Source organism: Gymnoscopelus microlampas, assembly GCF_963454915.1.
Source record: "Gymnoscopelus microlampas genome assembly, chromosome: 1".
NCBI classification, from domain to species: Eukaryota; Metazoa; Chordata; class Actinopteri; order Myctophiformes; family Myctophidae; genus Gymnoscopelus; species Gymnoscopelus microlampas.
In genome coordinates, this window is record NC_139962.1 from 22,171,543 (window position 1) to 22,186,648 (window position 15,106).

The following is a 15,106-nucleotide window of genomic DNA, read 5'->3' on the forward strand; positions in this document are numbered from 1 at the left end:
TGTGTGTGTGTGTGTGTGTGTGTGTGTGTTTCATATCATTCTATCAAAAACTGTCTTTAAAAAATATTATACTAAGTTGGGGCCTTGTCTCATTCTCGCTCCAAACCCACTCCAACACAAAGGTTTAACTGCATGCAATCAGGCCATCATGGTTAGTTCTTGTCCCATTATGTCCACGGTGTACCAGGTACCATGCCATGGTGTTGCAGGATGTCGGGTCACTCTAGTTTCTCTGGTGGCACCACCTCCATCAGCAACTGCAGATGCATGGTGATTGGTCCTACAGAGGCGGAACGTCACAACATAGGTCATAGGCCACAGAAGTATACTGGCAAGACTGGTGACATTTCATGTCAGTCATATTGGTCACTTAAACGTTGTTGTTAATTTTCATGTTTTGTAAATTAATGCCCCACAAAAGTGTCCTGCAAAAGTGGCGAAGGTTGCTGATTTACAAGCTGACAATGTCAAGTGTATACATTGTATCTGTGAAAACGTTTGTTGTATCCATTGATCATTCTATCAGAGGAGTACATAATACCGTAAACAGTATACACCAACTCAACTATAGAGTCACCTCACCACTGTGTCATTTGCATAATAGTTTGTTTCAATTACATTTCAGTAGGAGATCACTGGGGTTTATACATCGTTTGTAGATAGCTATTTTTGCTATTTTTTAATAAAATAAAATGGATGAATCTGATTTGTCGTGCTGTGGTACACCCCACCCAAACATGCTCCAAGCATTTTAAAACAACCATTACTGTAAGTATAATTTGATCATGCAATTTGGGCAGGTCATGGAGAGAATTAACGACAGAATACTTACTCATGAGCTTGTGTGCCCAACTGAACTTGTGATGGACGAACAGGTAGTAGAAGAGGAGGCCACTGAAGATGAAGACGGTGCAGTAGAGGTACTCCCACTCTGGTTTATCTATGATGGGAGCCAAGACCAGGTAGCAGGAGATTACCACCACTAGGCCTGCTACCACTATGGGCACCTGGTGACACACACACACACACACACACACACACACACACACACACACACACACACACACACACACACACACACACACACACACACACACACACACACACACACACACACACACACACACACACACACACACACACACACACACACACAGGTTATAGCTGGGCCATTTGACTTCAAATCAATATCAAGATTATTTCTAACTTCTGCCTCGATTGATGATTAATGAACGATTATAAAAAATATATATAAATCGATATATCGATAAATATATATTTTGGATGAATTGTCCAGCCCTACATCAGGGTACTGGACTGATGGTACAACAGCCATCAGGTAGAATGGGGATGGGGAACAATGTTTCTGAAGTCCATTTGAACAAAACGGAGACAGTCTTGGCAGGCCCCGGACTGACTAAAACAATGGGACAAAAGGATACATATTTGAGAAATAAGAGCGCACAAGAGCACAAGGTACAATGGAAAACTGCTGCCAGATGGTATTGGCACATTTGTTCCTACCCTTGTCCTCTCTCTGTCTGTCCTCTGCCCTAAGGAACTGACCTTGACTGGTCTGTGGAGCTCCTTCCTGGTGAAGCGCATGACGATGAGAGCCAGGGCCGTCAGCCCATAGAACACCCACTGTGCAAAGCTGAAGTAGTTTATGAGAGTGTTGATGTCTGTGGGGATGATGTAGCAGATAGCCAGGAGTCCCTGAAAACAAGCACAAGAATAGATTATAATCAGATAAATGCTATGTCGAGGATGCCTTGAGTAAGTGTGTGTGTGTGTGTGTGTGTGTGTGTGTGTGTGTGTGTGTGTGTGTGTGTGTGTGTGTGTGTGTGTGTGTGTGTGTGTGTGTGCGTGCGTGCGTGCGTGCGTGCGTGCGTGCGGGTGAGTGTGCGTGTGAAAAAAATACTTTTAGATAATGCAGCACCATCTAAATGAATAGTGTGAAAATAATTAATATTTTAATATTTTTTCTGTGATTGGGAATGAATAATTAGATGGTAACATGGCAACAAAAATGGATTTGTTTAGGGGTGCATCAGTCGTTGAGTGGTTAATCACTTGAGTGGTTAATTGATTCGTTGATACATAAAAATGTAAAAAGAATATGAAAAAGCATGTTTCTCAATTATTCGATTCATCTGAAAAGAAAAAGAAAATTGAATAATCGCTAAGAAACAAATCGATAGTTGCAGTCGTTCGACAACATTGAAAGTACGTGGATGATGAGTTAGTTTTGAATGCAGGACTCATATTGAAGGAGTGTAAAATGTGTAGATGATGTGTTTGTTTTGTTGTGAATCAGGACTTACATTGAAGAGCAGGGCAGGTGCAGGGGTGTAGTGCTTCACACTGATGTAGGACAGTATCTTGATCATGTGACCCTCCCTGCCAGCCACGTAGGTCAGCCTGGGAGAGGACAAGACCAGTTCTATTCATCTACCCACTGAACACACACACCAACATTCATCTCCGGCATTCCAGCATTACTTATGACAGAGAGAGAGAGCATGTTGGAGAGAGATGCATGCGTGCGTGCGTGCGTGCACACTTGTGCATGGGGGGTTTAAATGGCAGTAAAGTGTCTCCGGTCGGATTCTAACCTGGGTAAGCTGTGAAGGGCGCCCCATCTTTTTCCCCTCTCTCTCTCTCTCTCTCTCTCTCTCTCTCACATACTCTTGCTCACTCTTTCTGTCCTTGTTTTGTCATTCTTTCTTTCTTACTTACACACATATTATTCGCTTTTCATTATAATTTACATTCCTATGACTTTTTCAGCATACTCTGTATAACAAACACCCACCCAAACATAGGCCCTGTACCTGCCGGCTGTGAAGCAGCTTCCGTTGGCTGAACCGAACGTGGAGAAGACGACGAACAGAGGAACCATCCAGGACAGAGGATAAAACACTCTGTCACCAAAGGTCTAAGGGGGGGGACAAACAATCCTTCACATGATACACGGAATGAATGATGAGGCTTTAATGAGATTAAAGGGACACCACACTATCTGGACAAATAGGTCTACATAAGACTGACAAATAGGTCTACATAAGACCACGGTATTCAGTACCTCCAGTATACATGTACAATACCTACAGAATACATGCATACTGTACATCAGAACTCATTAACTCACCAACAGGTTATTGAGTTCCCTGTTACACTAAGGTGACACAGAACCTCCCAGAACCTTCTAGAACCCATTAAGTTCTGTGGTGTTTTTTTGTTTATGTTTCCCACCCCTGAAGGGAGAGGTATGTTATAAAAAATAAAAATGTAGAAATGAAATAACAAAAAAGCAAACTCAGGGTTCATACCACCTCCTGAGCAGGCGCCCAAATTGGGTTCTGAGAACCTTATGTGAAACAGAGTCGAAGCATATGGAAACAAATCCAGAACCCGTGAAATATAATGTTTCACGGCATTGGTTCCCTTCGTTTTTGTTGTCTGAAAGAGCCATACTGCATGCATTACTAGCTAACACTTTTACTATTACTATTACCATGCCAACCTGCTCCTTACCACGGCGACGGCAGGAGACTGCAGCAGTTCAGTGGCCGTCATGACGGTGAAGTAGGAGACGTTGACCAGCACATAGCACACCGACACCAGAGGAATACCAATGAGGATGGCCAGAGGCAGGTTCCTAACACACAGCATCAGCCACAATATCAGGTTAAGGCACAATTGCTTGCATACTAGCCAGCAGTCAGACACTTCAGGCACACCATACGTGTGTTATCTGAGTCAATATATATTCACATACCGAGCCTTTATTTGCCCTGGGCATGGAGATGGATAAAATGACAGAGGGGGTGATAAGGTTGCACTGACTGGTCAGCTCCCATATCTTCCCGAGGGTTTATGGTATCTCACCACCAATCATGCATGCACAAGCTAAATGTGTACTGTACCATGGTGTTATCCCACTGCTGAAAAATCACAGCTAACTTGGACAAAACTCAGCCACCAAACATGGCTGCTGTGGGTGATTTTTTTTAAAGGATATTGCTTGAATGTGTGCTCTTCAAGGTTTCAATACATTTTATTTCCTGGACCCTTCCTTCTTATAAACATTATATAAAGGTATAAAGATGGCAGAAAACAGCTTCTTACAAATACATCTTTATCACCTGTATGGATCTTTCAGCTCTTCTGTTATGAAATTCAGCTGATTCCTGAAAGAACAACAACACATTTGGTGTCTCTATTAAGTTCATATGGCATTTTAATGGACACCATAATGCACACACTTAGGATGTACAACATAACTAATAGAATAGAAATGTAGTTACCAGCCATCATAAGCCCAAAGTCCATTGTAAAATGCAAGTCCAACAGCTCCAACAGACATCGGTGAACCATCAAAGGCATTTGAAAAATTCTGTGTGTTTCCTGGCAGTAAACACATAGTACAGCACATTTAGCGGGCAATCATAAGTGATTAATATGACAAAAATCACACCTGTGTGAAGGTAGCGGCGCCTTTGATATATTTTGTCATAGATATGTGTTTCTACTAGAGAAACAATATTAAATCTCTGTAAATTTATTTCAAGGCTTCCAGTGGCACTAAATAGTGCCATTTGAACATTACGTTCTTGTATCTTTCTCTTTCTATTCGTCATATTGGGAAGAATCTTGGACAGATCCCAAGATTCCCAAGATAAAGTTAAATTGAGGATCTAACTTTAAATAACTTACCTAGAAGGAGACTTTAGCCAAATGAATAATAAAATGAAATCATTAAATATTTCTAGATATTACTCATTGTTTATTTAGTCATTGTTTATATAGACATCTAATTCTATATTCATGACATCATAGTGATGTTATGAATAGTAACATAGTGATGTCATGAATAGTGACCAATCAGAACGTTGACGGACCTGACCAATCAGAACGTTGACGGACCTGACCAATCAGAACCTTGGCGAGCCTGACCAATCAGAACGTTGACGGACCTGACCAATCAGAACCTTGGCGAGCCTGACCAATCAGAACGTTGACGGACCTGACCAATCAGAACCTTGGCGAGCCTGACCAATCAGAACGTTGACGCAAAAGCCAGGTATAGAGGGCTAATATCCGCTCTATACCTAAAGGTATAGAGCGGCTAGCGCCGCTAAAAATAGGCCTACGTAATTTCTGTGGTGCAACAATGTACACAAATTATTCAGGGTGATTTGCAGTGAGTAAATAGGTGGTTTGGTCTTCAACAGGACACAAAAGACATATCAAACATGTGACATTTCAATGAAATTGTCCAAAGATATGGGATTTTGTTGTTGTTGTTAAAATGATTGTTAAATAGATAATATATTACTATATTAGAGTGTTTGTTCAGTAACAGGGGTCATCCCGTCTCTCCAGGTCTTTAGAACAGTGTATTTGGGCATGTCTGGGTAGGTCAGTTGGTGGAGCACTGCTGGCCTTTGGACAACACGGTTTTGGGTTCAATGCCTGGGTAATGCAGTAGGCCAGATCATGATAATCATCAGAATCAGAATCAGAATCAGAATCAGAATCAGAATCAGAACTTAATTGTCACATCACAGGTATAAAACAGTGGGTGACTTTTTTTTTGTGCAAGGACGGACGGACGGACGGACGGACGGACGTACGGACGGACGGACGGACGGACGGACGACAGTAACGCCTCCAGGCACCGTTGTTCACCGGCGGAGGCATACAAATGGTGAATAGCCTAACATACTAGTGGGGTCCATGGAGGGGGTTCCAGAGGTTCCCTAGCAAAATGTTTGAGAACCACTGATATAGCAGCCAGAAATGCCCACCTTGGATCAACAGAACCATGCCAGCTCCCACTATCATGACAATGATGAGCAACTTGGCTGCAGTGAAGACGTTCTGCACATAGTTGGCCAACTTCACACTGAAACAGTTGACCAGGACAATCAAAACTGACAGGAGATAAAGAGAACAACAGTCAAACTATCTATGAAATCTCTGAAAGAAGCACATATTTTTTATTCAATTTTGCATCTATTTTACAAATATACTTCTGACCGAGTGAACTGTTCACAGATGTCTAGGTCTTCATTACCGTATATCCATTATAGCCTTTATAAACAACATGCAACTATAAATAAGCAATTCCCTTTTTTTTGCTTCTCTTTCCTGCCAACAGAGGGCACAATTAGTCATCTTGTAGCCAGGTCATTGAGATGATCATTTTGTTTTTGTTTTGTTTGAGTATTCCCATTGTCATGTTAAAATAAAAATTACAATACATTAAAATAGTCTAAGAAACACACATTTCCACAAGGTTACACATAAGCTGTGGACTTGAGTCAAAATATATATATTCCTGGTCAAATATTACTCAACTACAAGTGAAAGTTGCTCTGTCAAAGTCAGAGAGTACTGGAGAACTCTCTCCCAGAAATATTCAAAAGTACAAGTGTACTTGTACCTCATGGCACGCTACAGAAACAGGAGATAGGCTCCTACCCTATGGGCCACATGGCGTGGGAACCATACGCTCCCATGGCTACTTACAGTACTCTAGTAAATGTACTTTGTTACTGTCCACCACTGCCTATTAGTAGACAGAAAAACTGAAATCAGAAAATTGTCCACTCACATATGGCAGCTGCAGACAGACTCTTGGTGACGACCTTGGGAGGCGAGCAGCCGGGGTAGAAGGGTGCGGAGGCGTATTCTGCGAAGCTGAGGGAGATGATGGCGAAGGAGGAAGGCTTCAGGACCATGACCGTGGTCCAGGAGTACAGGTAGGCCATGATGGAGCCGAACGCCTCCAGGAGGTACGGGTACTCCCCACCCGACTTGGCGATCATGGTGCCCAGCTCCGCGTAGCACAGAGCCCCTGTGGTGACACACATACGCATAAACACACAGGAATACAGGATTTGCAGACAGCGGTGGTACATTTACTTGACTACTTTTGATTCTTGACTTTCACTCCACTACATTTCAAAGACAAAATGATTGTATTTTTGACTCCACTACATTTCTAAGAAGGAAAGTACGTTATGAATGAACAACTTGATTCCATGATTCAAATATAGTGAAATGAGCAGATCTACAAGCTCACAATGTGTTGCGATGCAACGTGTTGTGAGCTTGTACTATTTTCACTATTATTTGCATTGATAATTACTTTTGAATACTTAAGTGCACCAGTCCTTTAACTCAAGTATAAATTTGACAGAGCAACTTTCCCTTGTAGTTGAGTGATATTTGTCGAGGAGTATATACTTTGACTCACATACTGGAGTTGAGTAGGCTACTCTGTCCACCACCATGTAGATCTATCTATCCATACAGTAGGTGCTCACATGCACAGAAGGACAAGCAGAAAGGCAAAAACATAAAACCATCCACTAAACTTCATACATTAACAACTTTCAACCTGGCGTCCCGATTTTGGACATAATACTGCAGGTGAAAGTTTTCAAAATGGCTCACAACGCATCATGATGATGTGACATACTGCACTATGAGCTTGATTGTCTCTGTTGGCCATGTGACACCATCATATGATAAAGTATGAAAACTGTGATGATGCATGTTGCCTATCGTGATTTAGGCCTATGTTCTTTGTGGCTCCTTACAGCAATTACAATTACAATGTACAATTTTGTCACGGTCCGCTCCTCGGGCCTTGGACTTTGTCTTTTTATTATTTAGCCTTTGGCTGCCCTTATAAGGTCTTGGTCTTATTAGGACTGTTCTGTATCCTTGACTGCCCTTTGTTCTGTTGTTCTGTATCTAGTCTTGTTATTGTGTTACTCTGTTGTTGCCCTGCTTTTGTATACCTTTATGTTGTAGTATCGTTCCTTTGTTTCCTGTTCTCATTGCAGCTGTTGCCTGTCTTGTCTCACCTACCTTTTGATTAGTCATGTTCTCCTCCTGTGTCCTCTTAGTCCCCCAGCCTATCCCAGTGCTACTGTTGATTGTCTGTTGAGTTCACCTGTGTCTTGTTATTTCCCTGTCTATTTTAAGTCCTGTGTTGGTTACAGGTCACTGTTGGTTCGTTGTATTTGATCGTGTGAGTTTATGTTAGTTCTTGCCTCGTTGTTGCCTTGTATTTAGTTCACCTAGCATTCCCAGTATACTTTTCCCTTGGCTTTACTCCCTTCTTATTCTGACCGCCTACCTGTGTATTGACTTTGCCTTTACCTGGACTTTGATTGCTGCCTACTCCAATTGATTGGTGTTAATAAACACTTGAATTTGAGCTGCGCTGCCTCTGCCACTCATCTTGCACTTGGCCCTACACCTCTCTGCCTCCCACCGTGACACAATTTAGGCATTTAACAGATGCTCTTACAAATGCGAGATCACAATAGGCAGAGAAAGCGTGACCTCTAGTGAGTCAATACACAATGTAAATGATCACATAAGTAGATTGCAGTACCATCTGTAGTGGCAGTGCCATCTGTCTAAACAGCATCTAAATCTAAATAACATAACATGTGTGGTTAAGAAAGTAAATCTAAGAAAAAAACAACATAAATATGTAATGTACTATATCTTCATAGTAAACTAGTACAGTATATATGGGGGGGCACAAGATGGGATACAAGAGGAGAGGAGAGCTAAGGGTTGAGGTGGAGTCTGAAGAGGTGAGTCTTAAGATTATGGTGGAAAATGGGGAGTGAGTCTGCAAGAAGGAGTGGAAGCTACAGTATTCCACAAGGAGCCATGCAGGAGGGAGGAGATCCAGGGTGTTTTAGGGAAGGCTCGAACAGCACTTGTGTTTTATAAATACATTTGACTTGACTTCACGGTAAATCCCCTCTTTCTGACTTGCTGTGATTTAACACACTAACCTAGTATTCCACAAAGATCCCACAGATCAGCTGTGCAATGGGAAATTCATGGCATTTTTCCAGTGGCCAAAACCTCTTAATATAAACTGAGCCAGTGTGAATGTCACAATCTGTATTATTGTTGTACGCAAACACAGACTCACTGGAACACAATGTTACAGTAAGCTCCACAAACATAACAAAACATCAGTTTAAATATCACTTCACTGGGTGCAGATTGAGGTCATAATGACATGAAAACAATAACTTCTTTATGATTAGTTATGATCTGAATCATTTACTTTTATGGGAGATATTGCTCAAATTAAATATTGTAGACGACAGCCTGCTGCATCAAATTGCAGTAGTTTTAGCTATGGTTTGCTCTTTTCAAGTACTACAGTACATGTTACAGTAAGCTCCACAAACATAACAAAACATCAGTTTAAATATCACTTCACTGGGTGCAGATTGAGGTCATAATGACATAAAAACAATAACTTCTTTATGATTAGTTATGATATGATCTGAATCATTTACTTTTATGGGGGATATTGCTCAAATTAAATGTTGTAGACGACAGCCTGCTGCATCAAATTGCAGTAGTTTTAGCTATGGTTTGCTCTTTTCAAGTACTACAGTACATAGTACATGTCCTTGATGCAGCGTTGCTGTAAGGGTTAGGTGCTCTTGCTCAGAACTAGTTTGGCAGTACTCGTAAAAGGGATGGGGCAAGCAACCATTCAGCTGTTAAGCTGCGTCCCTAATCAGTGTGCCAACAAGTAAACTCATCCATCCATCTTCTACCACTTATCCGGAGTCGGTTCAGCAGAGAATCCAGGACTTCCCTTTCCTTGGACACTTTAGCGGCCCATGTACAGTAACTCATTAAATAAAGGAGGTAATAGAAATTGTCTAAATAAGTCCAATCTCCTCGTTATCCTGCCCAGCTAAAGTCCTGGAATTTCTGCTAAATAAACAACTCAAGGCATTTCTTTCAAGTCACTCAGTATTAAATCCGCACCAATCTGGATTTAGAGCAAATCACAACACTACTGTAATTCAGCTGTTCTATTAGTTACACTTAGTATCCGCTTTAGACAGTAAGAAACACTGTGCTGCCCTTTTTATACATCTGTCAAAAGTATGTGATTTTTAATATGGTGGGAGAGCACATCATGGCTCTGAGCATAAACAATTCTGCCAGTATGCTAAATTCGCTACCGAAGTGTGCAATGTGTAGTACTGTACACCCCCATGATCCCTTCCAGTCCATCTTCTTCTTTTTCACCATATGTCGTGTCATTTATGTATAAAAAAGGAAAAAACCCCAAGGTGTATTACAAGAAATGTCACATAACACATATAATGAAAATGAGATGTAAAGCTGTAAAGTATATCACCTTAATAAAAAGAATACAAAAAAAAAAAAAAAAAAAAAGTATGTGATTTTACACAGCTTATTCAGTATTGGCTTTGATCTAAAGCAGTGATTCCCAACGTGTGGACTGGGACCCACTAGTGGGCCACGAGAATACTGTGGGACCTGGAATAATAAACACCTAAGGCTTATTTATGATTTGAGCGACAATTGTCGACCAACCCGTCGATCCGCTATGAAAGTGATGTCAGAACAACAAAGAATATGTCATGGAGGACCTCCACCGACAGCGTCGCGTACCGTAATTAAAGGTTGCAGATGATTCATAAAATGTTGCGTACTGTGATTGGTTGGGAAGATGCCCCAGACTACCTCCACTTCCTTGTTTACATTTTGTGGCAATGCTGTACGGTCAGCAGGTCACAGACAGTATGAATACGCAAAACTCAGAACATTGAGATTGAGTGCGAAACGTCAGTCGTCACTTGTCGGTCCACGCATAAATTGCTCATAAGATTGGAATGATAATGTAACATTAATATTAAAACAATAATGTTTCTTTAACACTTAAAACAATCGATTGATTGATCATTAAAATAAACATGCTCTGAAAATGTATGCGCCCGACCCATCTGACCACTTTCCGACTACTTTCTTAGTTACTTTCAACCACAGACACAGTCTATACTCAGATTTATTACTGTGATAGCTATGGTATTCACCATTGTATCCTGTATGATAAGATGGGTTGGTCTTCTCTGGTATCTGATATCTGTTTATCTATAAAGCCATTTTCAGAAAGCTAGCACAATGATGCTGGAACTTTGCACCCTATCTAAACTCGCTAAATGACTAATCAGGTCCCCTGAGCATGGTCTGTATATAGTCAGTCGCTCTACTAACCTATGGACAATTTAAAAAGACGATCACAAACCTCCATGCCTCAATTTCTACTGTAACTGTTATAACAGATTTTCTGTTTTTGGCTAATTCATGTTTTTGTTTAATTGATTGATTGATTGATTGATTGATTGATTGATTGATCAATGTGCTAAAAAAGTCAATATAACAAAGTATGCGTGTGTGTGGGTGCGTGTGTCTGTGCTTGTGTGTGTGTGTGTGTGTGTGTGTGTGTGTGTGTGTGTGCATGTTTTTCTCACCCAGAGTGGCCAGCACCCCGCAGGCAGCCCAGACCAGCAGGCAGGGTCCCACAGCTCCGGTGTAAATCAGCACTGACTTGGGAGAGATGAAGATTCCTGAACCGATCATGGTCCCCACGATCAGACAGATACCACTCAGCAGACCCACCTTGAAACACACATAAACATACATGCATATGCACATATTAACACATACTGTACACACACACGCACGCACGCACGCACGCACGCACGCACGCACGCACGCACGCACACACACACACACACACACACACACACACACACACACACACGCGTGCAACACACCAATAACCAACCCTGGTCAAAGGTCTGGAGGAACTTATGTTATTATGTTATTCAATTATGCATTCAACCCCTTAAACCCTACAGTATATATGCCTATTAACTAGCCATCAGGGAGGAGGTTGGTTATGTTATGACTGGAACGGTGTGTTGTTATTTAATCAATTGCTTTATTTTAACATTATATCGAGGAAAGGCAGGAAAGGTTCTGACATGCAAGACATGTACTGAGTCGCACGTGAACCCTGGATGTTGCTGTTCTGTGTCTTGTTCAGGATGCCCTGAATAAGGTCAAATTAAATAGTTGTGTATTTTCTGTTGCTTGAGTCCTGCTACTGAACCTTATATTTGTATTATTTTGTGAAGAGTGGTTGTGAGTTCGGGCTAAATATTGTATTTCACCTAACCTTAGAGAATAATGGCTGATATGTGCAGTATGTCCTGAATGTATCACTCAAACTAATAAGGAGTCTGTTCTGCCAGACCTGAGCAGACGATTGGAAGCAGTAGCTTAAATCTTGAAGAATCTTCCTCTTTCCAAGGGGAGATAAGGACAGAGCACAGACAGGCTTCTCAGTGTGCGTATAGGATTAATGTACAGCTCAGTCTGTCTTTGTGTTTTCATTGAAAAGCCTGGTATTACATATCTGAACTCTGGTCATACAATTTCTCTACTGGAAAGTATATTAGCCTAACAAGATTTATAGCCATCTTGACCAAATATGACAACTGTGAATACGGTTTGAATGTGTAAGATAAAATTGTGAAGTCATGTAAATGCTATCTTCCTTGTGAATCCTTCAGCTACTGAAACAAAGCTGCTGTTTTCATAGACGTCACTAAGTAACCAGGGATCACAAACAGGACTACTCATTCACAGAAAGCTTGATTGCTGAGATTCTTTCATTTGGTCCAAGTTAACATAATTTGTTGGAAGCTTGTAGCCTTGTAACAAGTCCAAATATAGGTCTTTTTTGTGTGTGCAATTAATTAGCCTGAAAACATACTTTTTCAAACTGTTATTTAGTCATGAGTAGGTGATAAAGCAACTCACTGTTTATTCAGAACAGGTAAGATTTTTCAGGCGTCTGCCTGTATGACGATACATTAGTTAAATTAAGTTTAAAGCCAGTTGTTCTCAAACCTTTTCATGTCAAGGCCTCCCAAAATAATAGGTAGGCTATTTTGCGGGCGACCCCCTTCTGAAAGGTTTTTATGCCAGGGACCCCCATACAATATTTGTGTTGTTAAAATGTTTCAAATATATTCAAAACATTTTCAAGATGTTTTGAAAATAACTGATCTACAAGCTCACAACGCGTCGCATAGAGACGTTGTGAGCTTGTAGATCGCCTATTTTGAAATAGCCAATGATGATTATATATGGTTAAAGTGGTTAAAACTGCTTAAGCTTGTAGATCGGCTCTTTTCAGTGAAAATATTTAATGTAGAGCGAAAACAGAAAAGTCACTAGTATAGAGCCCTGCGGGACTCCGGTCAACCAAGTATATAGTAGGGTTTAAGTGGTTTATACCTGGTGTAGAGGGGCCCAAAAGTTCTATGCAGCTGTCTTTGATTCAGGGCTTGTGGGACCTGGACACCATGCTCAGTAGATCAAGGGTTAATTGGTAGTAATGGTTAGTGTGGTACTGCCTGGTACGCGGCCCCCCTCATGTGGGGAGGGGGAGCGGGGTCATGAGAACCAGTGCAGAGTGCAGACACCTCGTACCGGTGTGAACATCTTGTGAGTCTCTTTCTCAGGGGAACTCCTTCACTTTAATACTGACACTGACACTGCCGGCATGTGACATGTGAAACACACGCACGTACGCACGCACGCTCACACACACACACACACACACACACACACACACACACACACACACACACACACACACTCTCTCTCTCTCTCTCTCTCTCACTTCAGATCTCTGTATTATGGTGTTTGCTGAGCTCTCCCCTATTTGATTACATTTAGGTTCATGAACCTAGCCTTGCTTCCACCTAGGGCACGCATGAGTGGTCAACTATCTATAAATGCATGGAATCTGTGCGTGTGCGTGTGTGTGCGTCAGTGCGTGCGTGCATGCGGCATGCGTGTTCTTACATCGTTTTGTAGCATGGTGGCTTTCTCAGGTGGTTGTTCTGTGGTGGGAGGGGGAGAGGACACGCCCACACCCTGGCCGATGATGCCGCTGCCATTCTGATTGTCCCTCCTCTTCCTCACACTGCCGCCCTCCATGTAAACCTGCTGATGAATGCACACACACACACACACACACACACACACACACACACACACACACACACACACACACACACACACACACACACAAGCACAATTTCACGATTAATTAAAATCTCTGCTATATGATTATTGGGCTTTTTATTGCGATAAATATCGAATCCCTATTCGCAAGTAGGCTGGTACTGCACCTGAAACTCTAACAATAAGAATACACTCACCCTGCGTTTTAACAGCGGGCAATACTGGGCGACGTCGCCCAAAAATATAATGAAAGTCTATGAGAGCCGGCGATCGGGCGATGCCGGGCGATGCCGGGCGACATCGTCCAAAAGATGGATTTTCTTTATCTTTTTGGGCGATGTCGCCCGGCATCGCCCAGAGTTGCCCGCTGTTAAAACGTACCGTAAGAATATGAAAAGGAAAGGAAGGAAAACGACATGCACATCCCCAACCCGAACTTGGGCAGGTGCAGAGCAACAAACAGTAAGCAGAGAAATAAACGCTTGCACACAGAGGGCTCCAATGCGACAGATGTTTTATTGCACACTTTATTTGTGGCGCAATAAAGCATCTGTCGCATTGGAGCCCTCTGTGTGCGAGCATTCAATAAATGTTCTCTAGTCTAAATACACCAAGAATACTGTGACAACAGGTGCCTGACAACAGTATAACGGGCGCCCTGTCCGTCGTGCTGCAACTGCCTGTGATGGCTACAGCAGTAACAGGAAGCTGTCTGCGATGCCATTGTCTGGAGACTGCTCTTAGCGTGACACGACCAATGAGAGTGAGCGCTGTAGTTGTTGCTAAGATACGGTGGCGTCTCTGCCCCATAGCTTGTAGATCTCTCACACATGATTGGCGTAGGCTGCGTTGCCAGGTCTGACTTTGTGTCTAAGCAATGGTCGGCTTATTTTTGCGCGCCTTTGGGCTCGTTTGCATTGTGCGCAAACAGGTGCCTGACAACAGTATAACGGGTATTACATAATCGGGGGGCATGCATTCCCAACTCAGCTGCAAAATGACTCACTTTGTATAGATGTTTTGTTTCATACTGTTTTGTCAAAGCCCTTTAAAAAAGGTGCTATTTAAATAAATGATTATCATTTTTGTTAGTATTATTACTATTATGAGTCATCTGTCGCTACACTGCAACACTCTGATCTGTCGCTACACTGCAACACTCTGTCCACAGCATGAGCCA

At 42.0% G+C, this 15,106-nt stretch overlaps 1 protein-coding gene across 1 annotated transcript; it reads right to left on the reverse strand.

Annotated features, from left to right (window-relative positions):
• Positions 1-218: 218 nt before the first annotated feature.
• On the reverse strand, positions 219-13,899 carry slc7a9 (solute carrier family 7 member 9; the record flags this gene model as incomplete). The annotated part of the gene is made up of 12 exons (XM_084053477.1): positions 219-280; positions 833-1,007; positions 1,567-1,716; positions 2,325-2,421; positions 2,835-2,938; positions 3,538-3,661; positions 4,149-4,193; positions 4,311-4,410; positions 5,814-5,939; positions 6,623-6,865; positions 11,355-11,502; positions 13,765-13,899. 12 exons carry the CDS (start codon positions 13,897-13,899, stop codon positions 219-221), a joined length of 1,509 nt encoding a protein of 502 aa, XP_083909603.1.
• Positions 13,900-15,106: the final 1,207 nt, after the last annotated feature.